At 48.6% G+C, this 26112-nt stretch overlaps 1 protein-coding gene across 1 annotated transcript in view; it reads left to right on the forward strand.

Moving 5' to 3' along the window:
• Positions 1 to 26112, forward strand: part of LOC144950090 (phospholipid-transporting ATPase ABCA1-like) — a 55003-nt gene that overhangs the window by 26264 nt on the left and 2627 nt on the right. Inside the window, exons 22-45 of the mRNA XM_078880119.1 lie at positions 461 to 735; positions 1192 to 1270; positions 1988 to 2244; positions 2783 to 2831; positions 3977 to 4072; positions 5540 to 5667; positions 6477 to 6601; positions 8535 to 8633; positions 9767 to 9956; positions 10452 to 10546; positions 13967 to 14072; positions 15866 to 15940; positions 16212 to 16381; positions 16615 to 16792; positions 17900 to 18015; positions 19190 to 19337; positions 20298 to 20421; positions 20900 to 21029; positions 21585 to 21705; positions 21786 to 21848; positions 23430 to 23536; positions 24083 to 24224; positions 24758 to 24892; positions 25700 to 25803. Of these exons, the coding sequence (XP_078736245.1) occupies positions 461 to 735; positions 1192 to 1270; positions 1988 to 2244; positions 2783 to 2831; positions 3977 to 4072; positions 5540 to 5667; positions 6477 to 6601; positions 8535 to 8633; positions 9767 to 9956; positions 10452 to 10546; positions 13967 to 14072; positions 15866 to 15940; positions 16212 to 16381; positions 16615 to 16792; positions 17900 to 18015; positions 19190 to 19337; positions 20298 to 20421; positions 20900 to 21029; positions 21585 to 21705; positions 21786 to 21848; positions 23430 to 23536; positions 24083 to 24224; positions 24758 to 24892; positions 25700 to 25803 (3112 nt within the window). The remainder of the gene's footprint in view (positions 1 to 460; positions 736 to 1191; positions 1271 to 1987; positions 2245 to 2782; positions 2832 to 3976; positions 4073 to 5539; positions 5668 to 6476; positions 6602 to 8534; positions 8634 to 9766; positions 9957 to 10451; positions 10547 to 13966; positions 14073 to 15865; positions 15941 to 16211; positions 16382 to 16614; positions 16793 to 17899; positions 18016 to 19189; positions 19338 to 20297; positions 20422 to 20899; positions 21030 to 21584; positions 21706 to 21785; positions 21849 to 23429; positions 23537 to 24082; positions 24225 to 24757; positions 24893 to 25699; positions 25804 to 26112) is intronic.

Consider the following 26112-nt stretch of genomic DNA (forward strand, 5'->3'; position numbering starts at 1 on the left):
ACATTCCCTTGGCAGGAAAAAGTATCTCGTGATGACAGTGGTTATACATTAACACACACGCATACGTAAATGAGTTATTACTGTATATACAAGACAAAGATAAAGTTCCCCCATAAAGCCTATAACAGACTGTTGACGCAAGTGTTCTTAGCGAGCACCTATGAAGGCTGGCACGGCACATGTGGGGATGGGTGGCCAGCACCACACCCAGCCAGCTTTGTCTCCCCAGTGGAGATGTTTAAGCACAGCACCTGGTTCTCATTTGAGGTTGAGTCGACCGTGCGGAGGCCCAAGACCGGTTCAGATCATCGTCACCGGTGTCGGCCATCAGCCGGAATCGAACTCGGGTCGCTGGGTTCATAGCGCAGCACAATAAGCACTAAGCACTGCACTAACACTCCCCACACACACCACATGCGCACACATCAACGCTCACCGCCACTCCCCGTCGTGCTCCCAGGCCGCACCATCATCCTGTCGACGCACCACATGGATGAGGCGGAGACGCTGGGCGACCGCATCGCGGTGATAGCGCGCGGGCGGCTCCGGTGCTGCGGCTCCTCCCTCTTCCTCAAGTCCTGCTACGGCACGGGCTACTACCTCACCGTGGTGCGCAGCGGCGCCGACCTGGTGGGGCCCAGTGGAAAGGGCCAGCAGCAGCCGGCAGAAAGGCCGGGGAAAAGCGGCGGAGGTGGTGGCGGCGGTGGTGGAAACTTGGATACTAACGAAGACGAGGTGAAACTTGCACTTGCTGAATCACTCGCTTGCATCCTCAGTCACTCGTTCTGTCTATCCTTCACTCATTTGCTTTCTCGGTTGATCACTCATTCACTTGTTTACTTTTTCACTTGCTCATTTACTCAATGGCTTGCCAACTCAATATTTAACTCGCTCACTGCCTTGTTATAAAATTTACTCACTCACGCATTTTATATTTTATTTACTAGGTCACTCGCTCATTCACCCACTTATTTCTGAAGCATACAATGCTCGCTCACTTGCTCCCTCACTTGCTGACTCACCAGCTTATTTACTTGCTCACACACAGGCTCATGTACTTTCTCACGCACTCTTCCACATAGCCAGTCACTCATTCCCTCACCTCCGATGAGCACGGTTTCTACGTACGGTGCAAAAGAAGTTCAACTGACATACACACAACTCGTTATTTTTGCTGTTTTATGCTTGCAGACTGATGGGAGTTCAAGCCACAACAGCAGCTCCGATGAAGGATTTAGCAGTGAAAGAAGTTTGGAAGAGAAACTTCCCGGTAAGAGGATCTGCAAATCAAGCGATGGGATTTCAGAATGAGAATTTCTACTGATGCTCAGCTCCAGCAGACCAGGTTTTGGGATTTGATTCTTGATTGAAACTGTTTTAGGATCCGAGTCTCAATTAACATTGGATTTCAGGATCACAGTCTAGATTGAGAACAGGTTTGGTGATTCGATTTTTCATTAAGATCAAGTTTCACATTCAGAGTATCAATTGAGACTGGGTTTCAACATTGGAGTCACGGTTATGACCAGGTTTCAAGATGGAAGTCTCCATTGAAACTAAAACTATTTTCATTTTACCAGGTAAGGCCCACTGAGCTATTTAGTTATTTTTCAGAAGCGGCCTGGCCAGAAATGATAGCCGAATGAAGTGGCTAATGTGCAAATGTATAGGAGCTAAATACTCTGAACGCACATTTCTAAATGTGGAGGGGAAAACCGGAGAACCTGGAGAAAAACCCACGTGACCACGAGGAGAACACGCAACTTCAAATATACAGCAGGCATCAGAGTCGGGATCGAACCCACCACCTCCTGTATTTCAGGCGAGAGAGTTAACATCTCGCCACCACGGCGCCTCTTGAGGAGCACACATCTGTGTGCCACCTCAAGGGGCACACACGAGAGAAGATCTACCCATAGAGCAGCAGCAGGAGGATGAGTGCCGGCAGGTTGCCATCGGCAACGTAGGCCTTCTGTTGGAAGCACAGGGACACTAGCGAACCTCTCACCACTGTGGCGCCCCACCCCCCGCCTCCCAGGCGAGGTCCTGATTCTGCAGAGCCTCGTGGAGAGGCTGGTGCCCGGTGCCCGCGTGGTGGAGAACGTTGGCCAGGAGGTGACGTTCGTGCTGCCGTACATCGGAGCCCGCGACGGCTCTTTCGCGCTCCTCTTCAGCCACCTCGACTCGAAGCTCGAGGGCCTGGGCATCTCCAGCTATGGGGTCTCGGACACCACCATGGAGGAGGTGAGCCACAAAGCCACGATGAGGAGGATGATGAGGGTGATAATGATGAAGTGTTCTTCAATAGTGCATCTCGGCAGCGATTTGTTTAACGTTTGTGATTGGCCCATGAGCAAGCGGCCACAAACACGTGCCGTGGTGGGCCATGAGGACTGGCGTTTGAGACGTCCTGTGCTGGGGAAGCGGTGAGTGACGTGCGTGGAGCGAGTGGTCTAGACGTGAGCGTTGTGGTGGTGAGATGTTAACTGCCTCGCCTGGTATACAGGAGGTCATGGGTTCGACCCTGATGCCTGAATATTTTGAGTTTGTATGTTCTCTCCCGTGGTCGCGTGGATTTTTCTCCGGGTCCTCCGTTTTTTTCCTCCACATTTAGAAACGCGTTTTCAGTATTCGGGTGCTTTAAAATTCCACATGATGAGTCACTTTGTCAAGATTTCAATTATGGCCAGGGCTCTTCTGAAAAACGAGCTAAATAACTCAGTGGGCCCTACCTTGCCCCGACTCTCATCATCTTCGCTGTCGTTTTTTCCCCTTGTCGCAGATTTTTCTAAAAGTGGCAGAGGATCCGAGCCTGGAGACCGAACACAAAGGTGAGTCGTCGTCCCCCCGCCTCCCTCACATGGTTAAAATAGAAATACAGCACGAGCCATAAACCTTCATCAGCGTTATCAGCCATGATCAATCCACTGCTGAATGAAGGCCTCACCAAGCCATCGCCATCTCTGTGACAATCCACCACCTAGCACTTGCACGTGAGAGCATTTCATCGCTCCATCTCCGAAGACCTGACGAGATATGTTAGGATTCAGCCCCCACCGACACCACCCCGGTGATTAGATGAAGTTCCACAATTCGGGGGTCATGATTTAAATTATAAATCAATTATTTTTAGTTTCACTATTACTATCTAATTTCTATCATTTCTTTTCTCTAAGTTTTTTAAATTCAATTCACGAAGCCTAAATGTATCATCAGCATATCACTTGCATTCCGTTCGCATGAATCAAGAGTAATCGATTATCACACGCACAAATCAGTGTGTATTGTGAGCGTTCAAATCAATGTTACTTGATGAATCCATACATTGATGCACGCCCTGAACGTGAGTGATGTGTACTTTTGCTGCTACTGAAACAAACCAGGCAGAACAAACAGTACAGGATACACATGAGACTCACGGTACAGGTGAGTGAGGCGCAGCAGGACAATACCGATCAGACGGACATCATAAAGTACAGATGGGATACAACAAGTCAGTAGAGATGAGACGGACAGTACAGACAAGAGAAAGCAAGAGACATTTTTAATCGGCAAGCCAGTGACAATGAGACAATATAGAAGATACAATACAAACAAGACAGACAATGCAGACGAGGCAGGCACTGCAGGCAAACACAGCACAAACGAGATGAACGGTGTCGGTATAACATCATACAAGTGAGATAGGACAAGTAAGATGAAAAAAATAATGAAGACGAAAAGAGTTGTGATAATTAATGGCACCGTGAGGGGTTCCTGGTGGAGGAGGAAATCTGTTTTTAGCGAATAACAGGCAAACAGACCATTCCATCAATGAAAGATTCTTGAGCACAGAGCGGATCGATAGTTGCATCAAGTGAGTCAAACGAGATTGATTGATGGATCGACAGGAGCGGAGAGAGAGAGAGTCAGATCGACATAAAACAATCGAGGTCAGAGAAAACACCGTTCGGGATGAGCAATGTCCTCGTTGCAGATGAAGGTGTCTCCACGAAGGGCAGAGGGAGGTGGTGGAAGGAGAAAAGCAGCCTCTCGCCCTCCAAGACGAAGGAGAACATGGACACTGAGCTGGGTGAGTGACGACGATGACGACGATGGTCCTGCCAAGCTTTCACAGAAGTGTGCGATGATTGCTACACAGTATGTATAATCCCCAATCGGGTAATTTGCTGGTCATTTTTTACATTTGCCAACTTTTAGACCATGACGCCGGCACACAATGACCTACGTTTAGCAATGACACCACAGGATCTCAAAGGTCCACTGTGAGTCAGACGGCACACGTTTTCTTTGGCTATTGCAACAGTAATAATCTTGACTGCCGCTGAATTAAAAACCGTGAACCTCTGCAACAAGCGTCGAACTCGCCACTGCTTGGCCACGTCACCATGAATGATTTTGATGATGGCAGTGATGATGATGATGATGTTAATGCTGCCAATGCTCTGCTGATGATGCTTACACTGATTACGATAACAATGATGCTACTGAAGATGATGCTACATGTTACTACTGATGATGGTAAGAATGATTCTATCTCTACTGATAATAAAACATTAATTATGGTGATCCTTCTGCTGCAGCGAATGCTGCTGATGATGCTTCTAAATAATATCATTGACCTTGCTGCTGCGACGACTAATGCTACGGTAACTGAGCTTGCTGTCTTGACCATTGCTACAGCTGCTATTGATGTTGAAGAGATGCCTCTTGCACTGATTGTTCTTGCGCTTGTGTCATTTGTGGCTCACGTCAAGAGAGGAGACTGGAGGAGAAGAAAGCGAAACGGCAAAAAAAACGTGAGACTTTTTGTCTCAACGGCCATGAACTCTACAGACACTCGAGACTCTGGTCAGGTTTCAGTATCGGAGTCTTGATTGAGATTAATTGAGACCGGGTTTCAAGATTGGATTCTGAGACTCAGGGAGACCAGGTTTCAGGATTGGAGTATTGAGACTCAGGGAGACCGGGTTTCAGGATTATAGTCTGAGACTCAGGGAGACCGGGTTTCAGGATTGGAGTCTTGATTGAGATTCTGTGAGGCCAGGTTTCAGGATTGGGGCCTGAGACTGAGGGAGACTTGGTTTCAGTATTGCATTCGTGGTTGAGACTCATTGAGACTGGGTTTCAGGAGGAGATTCTTAATGGAGACTCAGGATCGGTTCCTCAAACCCAGTCTCCCAGGATCACGGTCAAAACTCTTGTGATTGTATAGTTGTACTCTTTTTTTTTCCAGTAATGTCACATAGGAAAAAATCTAATCAAATAAATGAAAACAACTAAATTAAATCACGACGTTTCGGACGCAAGAAAAGCGACCTTCTTCACGCTTGTGTTGGGCCCGAAACGTCGTGATTTAATTTAGTTTTTTCATGTATTTTATTTTTTACCTATGTCACTTTACCGAAAGAAAAAAACCAGTATGAATCCTTGCAGTCACAAAAGCTTCAAAGCTAGAATGTATTGTTGTACCTTATCCCTTTTTGACTTCTATAACCCACACCCTTCGACTTGTGACACTTGACCCCGATGTAAACAGTGAACCCGGGAGGAGGCGGCAGTGATCACAAGATTACTGGAGGAGCACTGGCATGGCAACAGTTCCGAGCGCTCATCATCAAGAGGTTCCATCACACGAGACGGAGTCGCAAAGGCTTCCTCTCACAGGTGACTGCGGTGATTGTGGTGGCGGCGATGGTTGTGGTAAAGACGGTCATGATGGTGCTGGTGATGACATTGCGATTTTTGGTGGTGGTGATGATGATATTGATGTTGATTCTTCTGATGATGGTGGTGGTTCAGTTGATGATGGGGGTGGTGAAGATGATGATTCTCATAATGATATCACTGACTTTGCTGCTGTTGATACAGCTGCCAATTATGTTAGTAATAATTATATCATTACTTCAAAAACATCTGGATTATGTGTTGTTGGTGGTGGTGATGATGATGAAAATGATATTGTCGATTGTGCTATAACCGCTGCTGCCTTTAACAATGATGATACTGCTGCTTCTTCTAATGATGATGCTACTGCTGATGATTCCAACAATGATAATTTATATAAATAGGATTTAGCCCTAAATGTGATTACACTATGGATATAATTATTGTACAGCATTGTGAGATGCAATTTGCATGAATGACGTTATATAAAATGAAATTATTATGATTATTATTATGAACGATTTCACTAACTTTACTGCTGCTGATACAGATGCTAGTGATGATGATGTCGCTAATAATATATCATGATGATATTGTTCGCCCAAAAACAACCGGCTACTCTTTCGTCGATGGCAACAATGATGATGACAGTGGTGGAATGCTCTGATGTTCTCTGCCGACCAAGTTATCCGTTGAAAAAAGCTTCTTAGCTCAATGGGCTTTACTCAGTTGGTAAATAAACTTCGAATTCTGATAATCGAGATTGCTGCCTTTAACGACGATGATGATGATGACTATGCTGTGTGCAGATCATCCTTCCCGCCGTCTTCGTGTGTTTGGCTCTCGTCTTTACAATGATCGTTCCTCCGTTCGCCGATTACCCGGTGCTCGAGCTGCAGCCCTGGATGTACCCGGAGCAGTTCACCTTCTACAGGTCGGCGAGCGCCCGACGGCGAAAGCCAACACCACAACATCCGCACACGTGCCCGCACACGCCTGGACATCACATTAGTGAATAGTCTTCATAATCACCATCGCGATCCATGGGCAGATGGTCCGTAGATGTCCACTGTACATTCCGTTATTTTTGTTTCGACTTTCCTCTTCTGCCAATATGCTCAAGTAGTGTCACATCTTTCTGGCACCAATCTCTGATGTTGTCAAGCCATCTGTGAGGTTTCGAATTGATAGTACATATATCATAGTAATGATCACAATTTATAGCCTTTTGACAATCGGTTGCTGGATAAAGATCTCCCCCAGTCCACATTGATCATGTCGGGGTTGTTTGACCAAACTTCGCCATGCTGGTCAGTGTGGATTGATAGAGGGGGAAGTGTGGTATAATGGTAGGTTTTTACCATTTTAACTGGTACAAAACTGACACCTTTATTCAAGGCATCATGTTTGCAATGACCACAACACAAGTAGTCAATAAAGCAAACAAAAAGAAGCAACTCTGATAAGGATAATAATATGCACTGTCCTTGAAGTTGATTGGCCCACACCCGAGACGGCTTTCTTTAGAGCCTAGTCCCCATTGGTGTAGGGCCAGATGACACCAGAAGGCGTACGAAAAAGGGTAAAAACCTACCATTATATTTTGCCACTGGTAAAAGAGATCTCATAGTGTATAAGTGTGGTATAGCTGCTAATCTAGATTTATTTTACATCTAAATTGAAAACTAATTTATTTAGAACCACTTTTTGTGTTTAGCTTGTTGTGCCTCCTTCAAACCTCTGATTAGCACGGTTGGCTACGTACAGTGCGAAAAAAGTTCAACATACATACAGAGAAAAGCCATATGTTATTTTGGTGATGCCTTCCTTTTAAAACGAATCGACCAAACATCTCAAAGGGTGGATTTCATAAGAATACTGCCATGTCCTCACACACTAAGCAAGTTACAGTAATACCACGGTTTACGTCAGGGATGCGTTCCTCCTGAAAGGTGCGATGAGTATCGAAACGACTTAAATTAAAGTAGTTTACTGGGTAGGTGGAGGCAAAGGCCGAGGCAACAGATACGAGAAAGGACGGATGATGCTGTTAGCGACGAGGGGGTTGAGGCGATGCAAATCAGGTCGTGGTCTAAAGCGGTTATAGGAGGAGACGTAAATTGGGGTATTACTGTACTTCTGAAAAATATATTTACATTTATCTTGAACTTCTTTTGCACCGTACATAACCAACTGTGCTTATCGGAGGTATGAGGAAGGAAACAAACTAAACACAAAAAGTAGTTCTACAGACTATTTGGTTATTTCGGTAAAGTTACGTAGGTATAAAATAAAATAAATGAAATCAGGACGTTTCGATTGCAACACAAGTGTCCGTCATCAGTCTCACATCAGTCTCACATCTACGTATGTTTTCTAATGTATGTGTTTCTATCAGTGTCAATCCAAATATGCACGTCTCCATGCCTCTTAATCCACTTACACACTCTGATCCACATTCTTTGTCATGTGTTGCGCCCAAAACGTCGTGATTTAATTTATTTTATTTTATACTTACGTGACTTTACCGAAAGAACCAAAGAGTATGGATCCCTGCAGTCACGAAAACATCAAATCTAGATTAGTTCTACAGAAATGAGTTTTCAAACTAGATTTAAAAGTGCTCAGCTCCATTGGCTTCCTAATATCGGAAGGAAGAGCGTTCCAGAAGGCCGCAGAAGGCCACATCTGAAAGCGTGCGATGCAGTGATCATCCTTGTTAAAGACCCAACCAGGGCAGGAGGACCCTCCTGAATAACCATCTTGAGACTCAACGAGGGTCTCATGGGAAAAAATATTCCACATTGTTGATGATTGTTTTTGTGTTTTGTTTAACGACTTGGTAAACTTTTCCCATATATTTGCAGCGATGATGCCCCCAACGACCTGACAACGCAGAAGCTTGTCGCCGCGATCCTAGACCCACCCGGGCTCGGCACGCGGTGCATGATGGGATACAGCATTCCGTGAGTACCCACCGCCACGGCACACCTGCAGTCACGTGGCTGAGGGGTTCATAGTGGCCATGTCAGAGGCACCGAGTGAACACCGCCGAGATCCTCTCTTTGAATCTGGGTTTCAGCCACCTGCGATTAATGGTCAAAATTACGTCTCTACGTATGTTTTCTAATGTATGTGAAGTATTCGGAATGACGGCGGGAAACCACTTGACAGGTAGCACACTTTATTAAATCTTGTCTTTCCACAATAACACGTGTGGTCACTATTTCTCACACTACACACTCCACTTGACACGTGTGGTCACTACAACTCACGCTGCACATTCCACTTGACACGTGTGGTTACTACGGCTCACGCTGCACGCTCACGGTGCACGCTCACGGGCACTCCAGCCCCGTAGCGTCCGTGGAGCCTACAGACCCACCCCAGCTTGGGCGTGGGTCACGACCTCTGGGTCCCGCGGGCCGGCCCTCACACGGACGTTCGGCCCCGGGTCCCAAGGTCCCGCCTCTGAGCCACACAGGGCCCCGGTCCCCACAAGGACAGCGGGACTAGGTGCCTCAGGGCCCTATCTCTTCCTCCTCCGTCTTCTGTCTTCACTGGTCACCAACTCCCCGTGCGCCTGTGCGCACCGCCTTATATAGCCTCCGCTCCCGGGAGCCGGAGCGTATGCGGACCGCGACGTGAGCACCCCCTTAGTTGACCAATCCCCACGCGCTGCCACACGATCCCCTCGTTGTCAGCGCGCGTCACCGATACCCAGCCAATCACTGCCTCATAACCCATGACCCCGCGCTGACCCATGATCCTTCACCGTCAGCGCGCGTCACCAACACACACAGCCAATCAATACGCGCTGGCACACGATCCTTACCCCAGCGCGTATCACCACTACATATGTGTTGCTATCAGTGTAATTCCAAATATGCACGTCTTTATGCCTCTTAATCCACTGCCACTCTCTGATCCACATTCTTTGTCATCAGGTAGTGCTTATGACAAATATAGCCACAATCCTAAAAGCATTGAGGGCTGGTGATATCAATTAGCCAAGCTGTTGCTGGAAACATTATCCGTGCGTTTATGTGGCACGTCATTTTTTATTTTATTCCACAAATTAAAAACTAATATTTTACAGGAACCTTCCATGTCAACCTCGGATGCCCGTGTGGGAGACTCCTCAGGCATCTCAAGCTGCCTTGGACGCCCTAAATGAGGGCAACTGGACATTCGAGGACCCCTCCCCGAGCTGCCAGTGCAGCACTCCGGAGCGGCTCACCATGCTGCCTGATTGCCCGCCGGGAGCCGGAGGACTGCCACCCCCACAGGCAAGACGAGGTTTAGCCGAACTCCCTTCTCAATATTTCCCTCCTGTGTTCAGATGATTGTCCTCATAATTGAACCTCGTCCTACCCGTGTCTAAACGGAGAGGCATGTCACGAGTCACCCCTCCTCCCTACGTCATGATTCATTGCTTGCTCAGGATACAGAGACACGATTAGGTTCAAGAATCTATTCTGTTTTGTCTCATCTGTATTGTCTATCCCTTGTGTTCCGTCAGTCTTATCCCTACTGTCTTGTTCCGTCTCGTTTGTATTGTTTTTTTCCATCTCGTTCCAAAAGACCACAGAGTATGAACACCATATCTCTGAATGCAACTCAATAACCAAACGCGGTGCATTGTGGGAGACAGCGCTTCAGCGAGGTCACGAGTTGCGGTGCACCATGGGAGCCGCGGCGTCTTGCTCAACAAGAGTAGGTGTGCGACAGGGAGCGTGATACCCATGGTTTTGGTCTCTTTCACCGTTTCCCCTCCCTCTCAGATGCTGCAAAGCACCACGGACACCCTTCAGAACCTGACCGGGAGAAATATTAGTGACTATCTCGTAAAGACCTACGCCGGCTTCATAGAGAAGAGGTTTGGCACTCACAAAGCATACGTCCTCATGCGGGAAATAATAATTAGCATTTGTATAGAGAATATAAATAACAAAATAAGTAAGAAGACAATATGTCTCCTTCATCTATCCGTCTCTCTGCATGAATAATGAAAGTATTTCTTACAACAGCAATCATCTACACGGCCTTCTGGGATAGCATCATCTCAGCAGCGTTGTTTCAATACAAGCAAACTATGGATCGAGCATGTTGTTCAACTTTTTTCACACTGTACATAGCCAACCGTGCTAATCGGAGGTGCACGGGAAGGACACAAAAGTAAACATAGAAAACAGTTCTAAAGAACTTCGTTTTCAATTTAGATTTAAAAGTGTGGCTTCGTAATATCGAAAGGAAGAGCATTCTAGACAGCCTGAGAAGCACATCTGACAGCACGCGATGCAGTGACCGTCTTTGTTCGATGCTTATCCAAAAAAAAGTAAACTGTAGCAGTCTTTTAGTTTAAACATACAGTGTATCATCAGCAGAGTAAGGCTTGCTTGCTTGAATCATGATCCTGATTCAGGATTGTTGGCAAAACATGTGACGAGGGCTCAAAAGGGAGCTTGAAGGCTCAGCAAAGAAAAGAAAATAATTTCCAAATGAGTAACATAATTGGCAAAAAGGTATAAAAGCCAACAAATATTGTTTTGATAGAGGTGGCTTTGTAATCCATTGTAAAAAAAAACACACAGGGCCAACAAAAGTGTAGTGGGTTCAACTGAGTCGCAGACGTACTCTTGGAGGCAACACATTTATTTAACACCAACACGCAGGGTGACTGCCCCTTAACAGAATAACAACCTATGGTGGTGACCACCAGGCTAACTACACTAATTACATCGTAACTTTCGATTTAAAGCTTTCGTGACTGCAGGGATTCATCTTCTTGGTTCCTTCGGTAAAGTCACGTAGAAGGGAAGTAATAAAATAATAAAAATAAAACATAATAAAACAATTCTCACGACGTTTCGGCTACAATGCAAGCAGCCGTCTTCAGGTGAAGAATGAGACACTGCCAAGCTAGCTTATATATAAGCTGAGTTGGAGGTGGAAGAAGAAGAGAGCCTTAACAAAAGAATGTGCATATCAAGAGGAATTTAGCATATTCATGGAAAATGCGTAGGAGGTGGGCGGGGGGGTTTCAAAGTCATATTATGCCCATGCATTATGCAGGATCAGCAACACCAAAGGGAGGGGGGGTAGCATTAACAAAGGGAGGGCATGTTAATAGTATGTAGAAGCAATGAAACATGTGAATGGGAAAACGGTGGCAGGAGATCCGCAGCGGAGCAAATAATGCATTCCCTGTGGAGAACACAAGATACACAGTTAATGCCAGTGAGTGGACTGCGGTCTGAAAGTCACCATAAACGTGAACAACAATCAGCAGTCCACTCACTGGCATTAACTGTGTATCTTGTGTTCTCCACAGGGAATGCATTATTTGCTCCGCTGCGGATCTCCTGCCACCGTTTTCCCATTCACATGTTTCATTGCTTCTACATACTATTAACATGCCCTCCCTTTGTTAATGCTACCCCCCCTCCCTTTGGTGTTGCTGATCCTGCATAATGCATGGGCATAATATGACTTTGAAACCCCCCCGCCCACCTCCTACGCATTTTCCATGAATATGCTAAATTCCTCTTGATATGCACATTCTTTTGTTAAGGCTCTCTTCTTCTTCCACCTCCAACTCAGCTTATATATAAGCTCCTAGCTTGGCAGTGTCTCATTCTTCACCTGAAGACGGCTGCTTGCGTTGTAGCCGAAACGTCGTGAGAATTGTTTTATTATGTTTTATTTTTATTATTTTATTACTTCCCTTCTACGTGACTTTACCGAAAGAACCAAGAAGATACATCGTAACTGCTACATTGGACAGGGCCACAGCTGGGGTCCAGGTCCACGTGTAGGAGACTCGGTAGAACGTAGGACAAAGACGAAGATTTCTTCAAGATGAACAACAACGCCGGTCCCTCTGGGGGACCCGGCCTATATCCTCTGCGGCGTGGCTGCCTCCACCCTTGGCCACGACCACCTTCCAGAATCCTCGAGCAGGATCTGAACCCCGACCACGTGGCCACCCCTAGCCCCCACTTGGGGGCCCTTTGTAGACTTAACCTGTCACGTGTCCTCTCATGTCAACCAGAGTGCACGGCCTCCAGTAACCCCTTTCCTACGGCCGGCACTTCCACATCCTATCCTGTAGGGCTGGCACTGCACGCCGAACGTAGTGCCATCCAGCGCTATCAATCAGCGCTGACCGAGCCCCTCTAGGGCCGGTACTACACCCACATCATTGTGGTGTCCACAATGCCGTTACATCGCACGCCGTGCCTCTCTAGGGCCGGCACTGTACAGTGACATCCCGTGATGTCACTACAAAAGCATTGTAAAAGGGTATTCATACAATTCACCATTAGCTTCATTGGCAAACTTGTACAGTGGCCGACGAACGATTGTGGGTGCAAAGTTACGTCAAACATTTCAGAGCAAATTGTCTCACCGCTCGGACGTGAAACGACGCTCATATCTCATGGTGCCACTGGAGCTGACAGTGGAACTTCCACATCTCTATGGGGGGCAGTCCATCTCTCAGGATCACCAGTTCTTTGTACTTAATTGCACATTACCACTTTACACTTTGGTTTGCCTAATCTTTTGTTTGTTTATTTCCTTTTTTTATTCCATTACTTCAGCCTAAAGAGGAAATATTGGGTCAACGAGCCGAGGTGTGAGCTTGTAGTATAGCAATCCTTTAGTGTTTAAAGCCAAAGTAGAATTATCTACCCCCCCCCCCCCTTATTCTTTTGAGAAGTGGTATAGCCCTGTCCAGCTCCCTTCACCTTCACCCTCTCTTCCCTGTGTAAAGGATGGTACGGTCCTATTTAATGTGCCCTAAGGTGCAATAGTGCCTGCCCTCAATGAGCCCCAGGTGGTGATGAATTACACGCTCCTGTGACAGAGCTGAGTGTGTGAGTCTGGCTAAGTAGGACAACTGCATCATGACAGCGGTGGGCAGATGATATTAATGATGGATGATGGTGGTCATGATGATCATCACAATAATTATAATGAATGGTATCATAATTTTGATGATAAGAATTAATTATAATCATCGTGATGATTGATCATGATAATGATGGTGTTGATGGTGGTGATGATGATACTGCTGCTCATGCTACTGCTGATGATGCTTCTGATGATACTGCTGCTGCTACAAATGCTGATACTGACGCTGCTGCTACAAATGGTCGCAACGATGACTATGACGACCCTGATGCCAGCGACACATCGCAGTAGAGTTGACCCCGACCAGGAGTCCAACCCTAGAGTCCGTGTAACCTGTGAAATCCATGTGACCGCTCTGACTCAAGTCTGTATCCCTCCCAAGGTACGGAGGCTTCTCGCTAGGCCAGAAGAACGAGCAGAGCGACGTGAACGCCACGGCACTGAGGAGGCTGTTCCAGCAGGCGGGGGGGTTCCTCAACATCACGGCCGTGAGTGGCACGGATACCGAGACATAGCACGCACGCTGACACTCGCTCTCATGGTACGATTAACACTGCCGCACTAACGCGCATACTGACACTCACTCTCATGGTACGACTAACACTGCCACACTAACACGCACGCTGGCGCTCACTCTCATGGTACGACTAACACTGCCACACTAACACGCACGCTGGCGCTCACTCTCATGGGACGACTAACACTGCCACACTAACACGCACGCTGGCGCTCTCTCTCATGGTACGACTAACACTGCCGCACTAACACGCACGCTGGCGCTCTCTCTCATGGTACGACTAACACTGCCGCACTAACACGCATGCTGGCGCTCACTCTCATGGGACGACTAACACTGCCACACTAACACGCACGCTGGCGCTCACTCTCATGGGACGACTAACACTGCCACACTAACACGCACGCTGGCGCTCTCTCTCATGGTACGACTAACACTGCCACACTAACACGCACGCTGGCGCTCTCTCTCATGGTACGACTAACACTGCCGCACTAACACGCACGCTGACACTCGCTCTCATGGTACGACTAACACTGCCGCACTAACACGCATGCTGGCGCTCACTCTCATGGGACGACTAACACTGCCACACTAACACGCACGCTGGCGCTCTCTCTCATGGTACGACTAACACTGCCGCACTAACACGCACGCTGACACTCGCTCTCATGGTACAACTAACACTGCCACACTAACACGCATGCTGGCGCTCACTCTCATGGGACGACTAACACTGCCACACTAACACGCACGCTGGCGCTCTCTCTCATGGTACGACTAACACTGCCGCACTAACACGCACGCTGACACACGCTCTCATGGTACGACTAACACTGCCGCACTAACACGCATGCTGGCGCTCTCTCTCATGGTACGACTAACACTGCCGCACTAACACGCACGCTGACACTCGCTCTCATGGTACGACTAACACTGCCGCACTAACACGCACGCTGGCGCTCACTCTCATGGGACGACTAACACTGCCGCACTAACACGCACGCTGACACTCACTCTCATGGTACGACTAACACTGCCACACTAATACGCACACTAGACGACACAGCACTCGAACACTAATGCTTGCCCTGACACTAACCAAGCATGACCACGAGCCCTGACACCAATCCTAGCACTAGCTTCAACGCACGTGCTAGCCCTGATACTTAACACTTATATAATTATAAACCCAACACATTGTTGTCCTTTCCCCGCAACTCCGATTAGCATGGTTGGCTACGAACGGCGTGAAAGAAGTTCAACATACAAACATACAACACTAACCCGGACACATTCATGAACATAACCCATCCCCAAGCAAATACCTAAACTATAACACTGATAATAACCATTGATTTGACACCAATCCACACAGGGGAGAAATAGGTAAAGGCTGGGCTCGTATCAGGATTAAGGGTTAGGATTATGGCTACAGTTAGTGGTTCATGTGTGAGTTAGGACTGTTTGTCACGAGTAAATCTAGCAGGTAGGTTACTCGTTGGGTTAAGACCAATACTTTTTACATAAACTAAATTGCAATATTATGATGATAAATGAGAGATTCTGATATTGACAATGTTGAATATGATCGTAATGATGTTGATCTTCGTGAAATTGATGATGATAGTAATGATGATTCTAAGATAATTCTGCTGCTAATGATGACGATTCAAAGACAATAATAATAAACGTGAAGATGATCATAATGATTCAAAGACATTGATAATGATGATGATTGTGTCACATTTGTAACCTTTTCAGGGCCCAGCAACAGAGGAAGCCTCACGTAACCTAGAGGGCTTCATCCAGGCCCTTGGGCCTACGGACAACATTAAGGTGAGATGAGGGTCACAACTATGAACATATTCTACACATTCTGCATTGTTTTGCAGCAGTATGAGTAAAATATAAATAGATCAGATGACCGACAGGCCGCTGGTATTGGATGAAAACTCTTGACAAGGAACAACCTGGTACTCTTATCAAAATACAATAAAAGCAATAAAAAAAAAACCTTTGACGATTGCTACATTTTATGTGAAAATTATTCCATGAACAACAAACGTGGGAAATGATTTACCTATTCACCTCTGTCCTCTGCGTGCAGGTTTGGTTCAACAACAAGGGCTGGCACGCCATCGTCGCCTTCATCAACGTCGCGAGCAACGCGGTGCTGCGAGCGCGGCTGCCCGAGGGTCAAGACCCGCGTCGGTTCGGCATCACGGCCTACAGCCACCCGCTCAACCTCACCAAGCAGCAGCTCACCGAGGTCGCCATGTGAGTCACCCCTCCCGGCGTCGCAAACCAAAAATGTTTTATTACATCGCAAGATTTGAACGGAAAGAATAAAACAAGAAATACCCCTGTTCTCACCATCTCCCTGTGTCTCTCCCATCACTTTCCCGTGCCTTCCTCCTATTTGTGTCCCTCCTCCCCCGCATCTCCCTGCACCTCCCCACGTTGTCTCCGTTCACTTCCCCACATCTCGCGTCTCACTCCCACGTGCCCAGGCTGACGTCGTCGGTGGACGTGATGGTTGCCATCTGCGTGATCTTCTCCATGTCCCTCATCCCGGCGAGCTTTGTGGTGTTCCTCGTCCAGGAGCGGGCATCCAACGCCAAGCACCTGCAGTTCGTGAGCGGTGTCAACGCCTACGTTTACTGGCTCGCCAACATTACCTGGGACATGGTGCGCATTCGCGAGGGGACACTGTGCACCCTTCACTGGGACTCCAGGTCAGAGGTCGCAACCGGGTACCCGATACCCGTACCCTACCCGATACCCGGCTACCCGTACCCGGCCGGGTACGGGTACGGGTAGCCGTTTGCGACCCTGGTGCGGCCGGGTACGGGTAGGCCGTGAGTCACTGGTGAGTAACCGTTTGTCACTCATTTTGGGTAGGGTACGGGTAGGGAACGGGTACCTGTACCCGGCCGGGTACGGGTACGGGTACCCATTTGCGACCCTGGTGCGGCCGGGTACGGGTAAGGAATCAAAACCCGTTTGCGACCTCTGCTCCACGCTGGGACTCTGCACCCTACACTGGGCCTGAATACAGACACTGAAATGTTAACATTGCCTTTGGCTGTGTGAGTCTCGGGCATCAACACTGAATTCTAAGAGTCCTAAAAGTGCCACGGCTGGCTCTCTAAGTCTTAGACGTTAACACTGAGCAGTAAGTATTACCATGGTCAGCGACGATAAGTCCGCGACTGGATAAAGGCCAAGCCACCACCACGTCTCACCATTTCTTACCATCCTAAAGTGTAATGATACAGTAATGGGCTTATTGTCCCTGGTGGTGCTTATCCTCTCTGAACATTTACAATAGCCTGGCACTTGATCCCAATAAAAAATATTCAAATAACAAAAGGGTATGACCAAGTGAGGAGATATTATCCGCGAACGCACAGGCACCTCATCAGTAAATAATTCCCATTGAATCCCACCAGGCTACCCACTGATGGGGTGTATATGAAATCACACTACCTGTGCACTAACAGAACAGAGGCTGTGTTGTTTTACAGGTAGGAACAACAGCTTCCACACTGCCCACTAGGGATTAGTTGTCTGTCTGTCGTGCAAAGCCACGCCCTCGATTTGTATTTCATAGAGCGCTTCGGGCAGGCTCAGCACCACGTGACGCGCCGCCCCACGCAGCTTGCGCCACGTGACACGGATCGCACGAATGCGCCGTCCAACCAAGTTCCTACCTGTCCAACTCCGAAGGAACGTGTTAATTGCATTTTGTTTCTCGATGCCCCCCTCCGCCCCCCCACCCACCTCACTTCGCAGTGCAACTACATTTTGCCGGCGATCATCGTGGTGGTCATTTTCCTGAGCTTCCAGCAGAAGGCCTACGTGTCCGATCGCAACTTGCCGGCCCTCATCCTCCTGCTGCTGCTCTACGGGTAGCTCTTCTCTCGTAGCTGCACCCCACAGATGTGTGCCTTAGACGATGGGGACGCCGCGGTGGCTAAGAGATGTTATCTCCCTCGCCTGGTATGCAGGAGGTCGTGGGTTTGATCCCGACCCTGACACCTGCTGTATATTTGAAGTTTATGTGTCTCTCTCTTCCTGCTGATGCGTGGAATTTTCTCCGGGTCCTCCGGTTTTTTCCATTCACATTTAGAGTATTTGGCTGCTATAAATTTGCACTGATAAGTCTCTTTGTTGAGATATCATTTGCGGCCAGGTCGCTTCTGAAAAATAAGCTAATAGCCCAGCGAGGTTATACCTGGTAAAATAAATATTGTTTTGTTTTATTTGTATTTTTTTGTGATTTGCTTACCTTACCTATACTTTGCACTTTTATCGTGTTTTTATTGTTTGTTGTAACATTCTGACCCGCCCCGACAGGACATCTAGCTCATCGATTTCTCCAGTGTAAATAACTATTCCGATTCTGATTATTTATTTAGCCAATGCTTTTATGCGTGACTTTCACAGTGACAGCACCAAATACGTGAGAACGATCGATACTTAAATAAATACTGGGCACTGACAAGGAGGCACAACGAGAATACTGATCCAATGCTTCTCGACTTGACGAACCACGATGGCCGTCGCACGCCCGACTCCCGCACCGTCACTCGTGTGCGACTGTCGGGTGAGTGCAGACATAGCAGCTGCTGCTGCTGCTGTATGTACGTAGCCAATCATGCTAATCGGAGGTGTGGTGGGAAGGATTTAAAAGTGCATAGCTCCAGTGGCTTCTTAATATGGGTTGGAAGAGCATTCCAGACGGCTGCAGAAGCACATCGGAAAGCGCACGAGCGGCGACCGTCTTTGTTAAAGACCCAACAAGGCAGGAGGACCCTCAGAGAAAGACATTGTCTGAGTAAGAATGAAAACAAAACAATGGTGTAAATGAGTGGTTTGAGGCATAAGAATACAATTAAATTTTCTTGAGTAGAGTCGATGAACCACTGCACCCGTCACAGGCCCGACTCCCGTACTGTCACACGTGCGCGACTGCCGGACGTAGCAGCAACTGCTGCTGATACTATACGTATGCACGTATGCATGTTGACCTGCTTTCGCACCGCACGTAGCTAAACGTGCTAATCAGAGGTGTGTTCCCAGGTGGTCGATCACGCCGCTCATGTACCCGGCCTCCTTCGTGTTCACGGTGCCCAGCACGGCGTACGTGGTGCTGACGTGCGTCAACATGTTCATCGGCATCAACGGCAGCATGGCCACATACATCCTGGAGCTCTTCAACGGCGACGAGGTGAGAGGGGGACTAGCCGACTTCCTCCTCTCTGATACGGCGTCATCGTCGCCGTCGTCTCGCTCCCCTCCTCTCGCTCTCCTCCTCCACGCGAACGAGTGGCCTTCACTCTCGCTGTCTTCTGAAGGCGGTAGCAGCAGCTGGGTTCACAACTGAGACGCAGATGCATAGCTGCCGCTACTCTCAACTCACATCCATGCGAAGGGAGATGAAGAACCATGAGGGACCCAGGGGGAATTGACCACGTCACGTCCGTATTATGTGAGTCAACTGCCATTCTCTAATCACACAGGCAGCAATCACTGCTGCATGTTAAGCCTCTTTCCTTCAACTTTCCTCCCAGAGGAGGTTGGGTGGCTCAGAGGCGCTGACCTGGCACCTCTGAGACGAGACTGGCGCTGAATATAAATGCCAATGGGGGCGGTGGACGTCTAAGATTCTATTGCCGGAGTGCCAGAGAGGTTCAGAGGTCGGAGAGCTGAGCTGGTACCAGGTTGGTTTGAAATGCAGCCCATCTGTGAATAAAAATAGGTTCTCGAGTCTAGCGAGATTGCCCACACGATAACCATCTTATCATATTTGTTTCGTGCTTAATTTGGTTAAATTTCAACTCTGAGAATTACAAATATTGATTTGGCCATCTCCCAGTGTCTCCCTTATGTCCCAAATTGTTTCTCCATGTGCCTCGCTGTCTCACCATGTCTTCTCGCGCGTTTCTACGTGCCTCCCACTCTCCGTGACTTTACGTGTCTCATTGGCATTCCCCCTACATCTCTCTTCACTCCCCAACATTGTGCCCGTGTCCCCACGTCTCTCTCCACGTCTCCCTTGTATCTTCTCACCTCTGCCCCTTGTCTCCCCTGTGTCTCGCTCACTGTGTCTCTCCGCGTTTCTAAACATCTCCCTCCGTGTCTGTCCGTGTTTCTCCGTGTCTGTGCGTGTTTCTCCGTGTCTCCGCAGACTCTGACCCGCATCAATGACATCCTCAAGTCCGTGCTCCTCATCTTCCCGCACTTCTGCCTGGGACGAGGACTCATAGACATGGCGACCAACCAGGCACTGGCAGACGCGTCCGAGCGCTTTGGTAGAGACGCAGAGACAGACACAAATATACAAAAATACACGCTCAGACATTCACAGACATATGCATAAGTCTGCACACAGACATACATACAAGATACATAGATATACGCACATAGACATACAATGATGTACACACTTGCAGGCCGATATAATGCACATACATTATGTCTCATGCTGTTTCTCTCCTATCTCACTGGGTCTCCTTCTTGTCTACCCCAATCTCTGTATCTCTCCACGTCTCCCATCTCTCCTGTTTCTCCCCACATCTCTTCGTCTCCCTGTGTCTCCCTGCGTCTCCCCGTGTCTCCCCGTGTCTCTATCTCTCCCTTTGTCCCCTTGTTTCTCTCCCATCTCTCTGTGTCTCCCCATGTCTCTGCGTGTCATCACGTGTCTCACCCATCTCCCTGTGTCTCCCTGTGTCTCCCCCCTCTCCGCGTGTCTCCCCATGTCTCACATTTTCTCCCCATGTCTCCACACAGGTGAGAGCCGCTTCAGGGAGCCGCTGTCGTGGGACATGGTCGGCAAGAATCTGGTCGCGATGTTCATCGAGGGCAGCGTCTTCATCGTCCTCACGCTGCTCATCCAGAAGGACTTCTTCATCCGCCCACGGTAACACAGCCGCCATGTTACGGCTGAGCGCTCCTAGGGGTTGCCCGGTACACGCCCCATCTGTTCACCCCCCCCCCCCTCCATGCCCCTCACCCCATACCCTGGTAACTCGCTTAGTCGTCGATGGTTAAACAAAGGAGGTGGCATTGAATAAGAGGATGCAGCTTTGTGGGGACGAGCACAATAGGTTACATACAAGAAGTGTCCCGGTGGAAATGATGGTAGTGGTGGTGATGGTGAGCGATGATCTTGTTGATGGTGGTAATGGTAGTGGTGATGATGGTGAGCGATGATCTTGTTGATGGTGGTAATGGTAGTGGTGATGATGGTGAGCGATGATCTTGTTGATGGTGGTAATGGTAGTGGTGATGATGGTGGTGGTAGTAATGGTAGTGGTGATAATGGTGGTGATAGTAATGATCATGATGATGGTTGTGCTGGTATTGATGGTGGTGATGTTGTTGATCGTGGTGACTGCAATGATCGTATATCTTTAGTATCAGTGATGTTGGTGATGTTGATAATGGTGATGTTGATGACTGTGATGTTATTCAGGTCGATGGAGCTGAATCTGCCTCCCATCACGGACGAGGATGTTGATGTTGCTGCGGAGAGGAAACGTGTGATGGAGGGAGACACATCAACAGACATCCTCACCATCAACGAACTCACAAAGGTGACATCACCACCACCATCAGACAGCAGCATCACCATCACCACCACCATCACCACGGTGTTGATGTTGGTTCTGTTTAGGTTTACAAGAAGAAAGGTGCTCCGGCTGTGGACAGGATGTGTGTTGGGGTGCGACCAGGAGAGGTGAACTTACACATTCACCCTACACACCCTACACACACACCATTCACACTTACACACTCACCCTACACACACACACCCTACACACTTACACACTCACCCTACACACACACCATTCACACTTACACACTCACCCTACACACACACACCCTACACACTTACCCACACACACCCCCTTCACACACACCGTACACACCCTACACACACACCATTCACACTCGCACACTCACCCTACACACACACCCTACACACTTACACACACACCATTCACACTTACACACTCACCCTACACACACACCCTGCACACTTACCCACACACACCCCCTTCACACACACCGTACACACCCTACACACACACCATTCACACTCGCACACTCACCCTACACACACACCCTACACACTTACACACACACCATTCACACTTACACACTCACCCTACACACACACCCTACACACTTACACACACACTCAACACACACCCCCTTCACACACACCGTACACACCCTACACACTCACCCTTCACACTTACACATTCACCCTACACACACACCATTCACACTTACACACTCACCCTACACACACACCCTACACACTTACACACTCACCCTACACACACACCCTCACCCTACACACACACCCTACACACTTACACACACACACTCAACACACACCCCCTTCACACACACCGTACACACCCTACACACTCACCTTTCACACTTACACACTCACCCTACACACACACCCTACACACTTACACACACACACTAAACACACACCCCCTTCACACACACTGTACACACCCTACACACACACCATTCACACTTACACACTCACCCTACACACACACCCTACACACTTACACACACACTCAACACACACCCCCTTCACACACACTGTACACACCCTACACACACACCATACACACCCTACACACTCACCATTCACACTCACACACTCACCCTACACATACACCCTACACACTTATACACATACCGTTATACACCGACTATTACATACATACACACCGTCCCTTACACACACTCGTTTTTACCCCCCCCCCGTCTTACATATACAGTACCTCACGATGAGAGTTGTGGTTCATTGGTTTGCTCATTATTGGATTGTAGATTATTGTATTTGTGAATAATTGGATATGCAGATGACTGGAATTATGAGAAAGGAATTTTCAGAAAATTAGAATTGCACACGATTTGGCGACAATAATATTAGCAGAAAATCATGTTCAGATTGCAAATCATTATATGTGCAGATAATATGTGCAAATAATGAGTTTCTGGTTTGCGGATAATTGGAATTGTGAATAATGGGTTCGCAATTTACGGATAACGCGCTTTTCTGATAATGGGTTTGCGATTCGCGAATAATCAGATACGTGGATAATGGTTTTGCAATTTGTGCATAATTGGGTTTGTGGTTTACGAGTTTCCGATTTGCGAATAACGGGGATGGCGGATAACGGGGCTTGGTGGATAATGGGGTTGGCGGATAACGGGTTGGCGGATAATGAGGTTGGCAGATAACGGGGTTGGCAGATAACGGGGTTGCGTTTGTTGGGCTGCCCAGTGCTTTGGGCTGCTGGGCGTGAATGGTGCCGGCAAGACGAGCGCGTTCCGCATGCTGACAGGCGACACGCACGCGACGGCCGGGGACGCACGCCTCGAGGGCTACAGGTGAGTTCAGTCTGAGCCCACCTAGAGGCGGAACAGTTGGAGGTGCGCGTGTGTGCGTGAATGGGGGCAGCGGCGCCGTGGTTTGCGCGCTGCGCTACGAAGCCCTCAATCACATGATTTAAATAAATCTGGTTTGTTGCATCTGATTGTATACGGGATTGTGTGTGTACATATATGTATTTGTGGGTGAACGCATGTGTCCATGTTTAATGCATGTGTGTATGTATGAATATGTGAATGGCGAGCGGTGGCGCAGCAGTTAGCATGCTGCGCTATGGACCCAGTGACCCGAGTTCGAATCCCGCTCACGGCCAACACCATCTGAACCGGACCTGGGCCTCCCCGAGTTCCACTCAACCTTAAATGAGTACCTGGTGCAGTGTGTAAACATCCACACTGGAGAGATACAGGCGGCCGGTACAGTGTTGGCTACCAACCCCCCCTCGTGCGCCGTGGCGGTCTTGATAGGTGCTCGTTAACAGCACTCGCCCCAACAGTCCGTTAAAGGCAATACGGGGGGGGTCTTCGTCCTTGTCCTTGGTGCAGCATTCTGTCTCAGCTGAGCTCGGTTCAGAGCCGCCTGGGCTACTGCCCCCAGTTCGACGGGACCGATGAGCTGCTCACGGGCCGGGAGCACCTCCAGCTGTACGCTCGCTTGCGCGGGGTGAGGGAGGACGACCTCGAGAGGGTGAGCACGCTGCCACCATTGTCCTTACCGTCATCTTCATCATCACCACTATCGTCCTTACTCTCATCACAACCTTCATCGTCCTAACACTCATTATCGCCATCATCCTTATGCTCATCATCAACACCATCACCATCATGATCACCGTCAACAACAGAACTACCGTCATCAGCAGAACTATAATCATCATCAGCAGCAGCAGCAAAAAAAAACATGAATAGAACCACCATCACTGCCATCGCCACCACTGCAACCACCACAGGTTGTTGTGTGGTGCTGGAGGTGGTTGACTGAGTGTTGTGTGGCAACAATTTGAACCTCCCATAGGTCGACTCATCCTCAAATGAGTACCTGGTGGAGTGTGTAATCAGCGCCACTGGGGAGACAAAGGCGGTCGGGCATGGTGCTGGCCACCCACCCCCTCGTGTACCGTGCCAGCCTTCATAGGTGCTGCTCGCTAACAGCACTTGCCCCACCAGTCTGTGAAGGCCACACACACGAGGGATCTTTGTTTTTGTTGTGCGGCGCTGTAGGTGGTTGACTGGGCGGTGTCCACGCTGGGCCTCATCTACATCGCCGATCGTTCCGCCGGCTCATACAGCGGAGGCAACAAGCGCAAGCTCTCCACCGCCATCGCTCTCATCGGCAACCCTCCCCTCGTCTTCCTGGTACCAGCCATTATGAACCTCGCGAGGGAGGCGGATGCAGGGAGAGAGCGACACAGCGAGTGCGAGGATTCGGATCAGGATTCGAACTCAGGGTCTCAGCGGTGCTGGCTGGCTCAGTGCTTGACATGGTCATTACAAACCTGGTTTGGCCACTGTACTGTAAACCGAATATGGCTATTGTGAACCGAACAGCAGTATTAGCCAGAGCCAGCTTTTACGAATGTAACACGGTTAGAATGAACCCAACACGGCCGTCACAAACGTAACACGGCCGGTCATGAACCTAAGACAGCCATCGCGGACGTAACACGACCATCACAAACCCATCATTGTCATTTTGAATCCGATATACTCCTGGGATGGACGCCAAGACTGAGGGCTCAAACCCAGAAAGTCAGCAGAGGCCATTGTGAAGGATCAGTGTGTGATCCTGACGTGGCCATTGTGAACCTGCTCCAACCATTATGAACGTCTGGTAACGTTTGTACTTACCTGTGTATCCATAGTTCAGTGTTCATGTGCCATTTTATTGAGGGCCTGTGTGTTATCTTGGTGTGATCTGGGGCTGTTTTTACTGCTTTGTCCAAGCTTGATAATTAATTAATGTATTATGCTTTTATATTTAGTGACTTGCTTTGCGCTTTTTCCCGAAATTGCACACATATAATTATTTTGTATTGTTTGCTGTTGTAACTTGCCGACCCGCCCCCCCCCCCCTTACTGGACATCTATGAAAAAGAGCTTCATAGCTCATCGGATTCCTCCTGCGGTCGCAATAAAGATTCTGGTTCTGATGACCGCGTGCAGGATGAACCCACGACGGGCATGGACCCCAAGGCTCGGCGCTTCCTGTGGAACTGCATTCTGGCCATTGTGCAAGCGGGCCGGTCGGTGGTGCTCACATCTCACAGGTACCGTGGGTGGCAGCAGCAGCAGCAGCGGGTTTGCATGTTGGAGTTCGCGGTGTCTCTCTGTCTCTCCCCCCGTGGTGGTCGCATGGATTTTATAATCGACAACACGCGCTTAAAGTGTTTGGCCGCGATAAATGTTCACGTGATAAGTGAACGCGTTTTGTCACCAGGGGTGGGGGGGGGGACTGGGTGATCCGTGGAAATGTGGTTCGCGGGCCAAAAAGATTTGAAAATCACTGCTCGAGGGATCTGTGTTTGTGTATATATATGTGTGTATGTGTATACGATTATGTGAGTGTACCAATGTGT

The sequence above is a fragment of the Lampetra fluviatilis genome, chromosome 3 (assembly GCF_964198595.1).
Source record: "Lampetra fluviatilis chromosome 3, kcLamFluv1.1, whole genome shotgun sequence".
NCBI lineage: Eukaryota > Metazoa > Chordata > Hyperoartia > Petromyzontiformes > Petromyzontidae > Lampetra > Lampetra fluviatilis.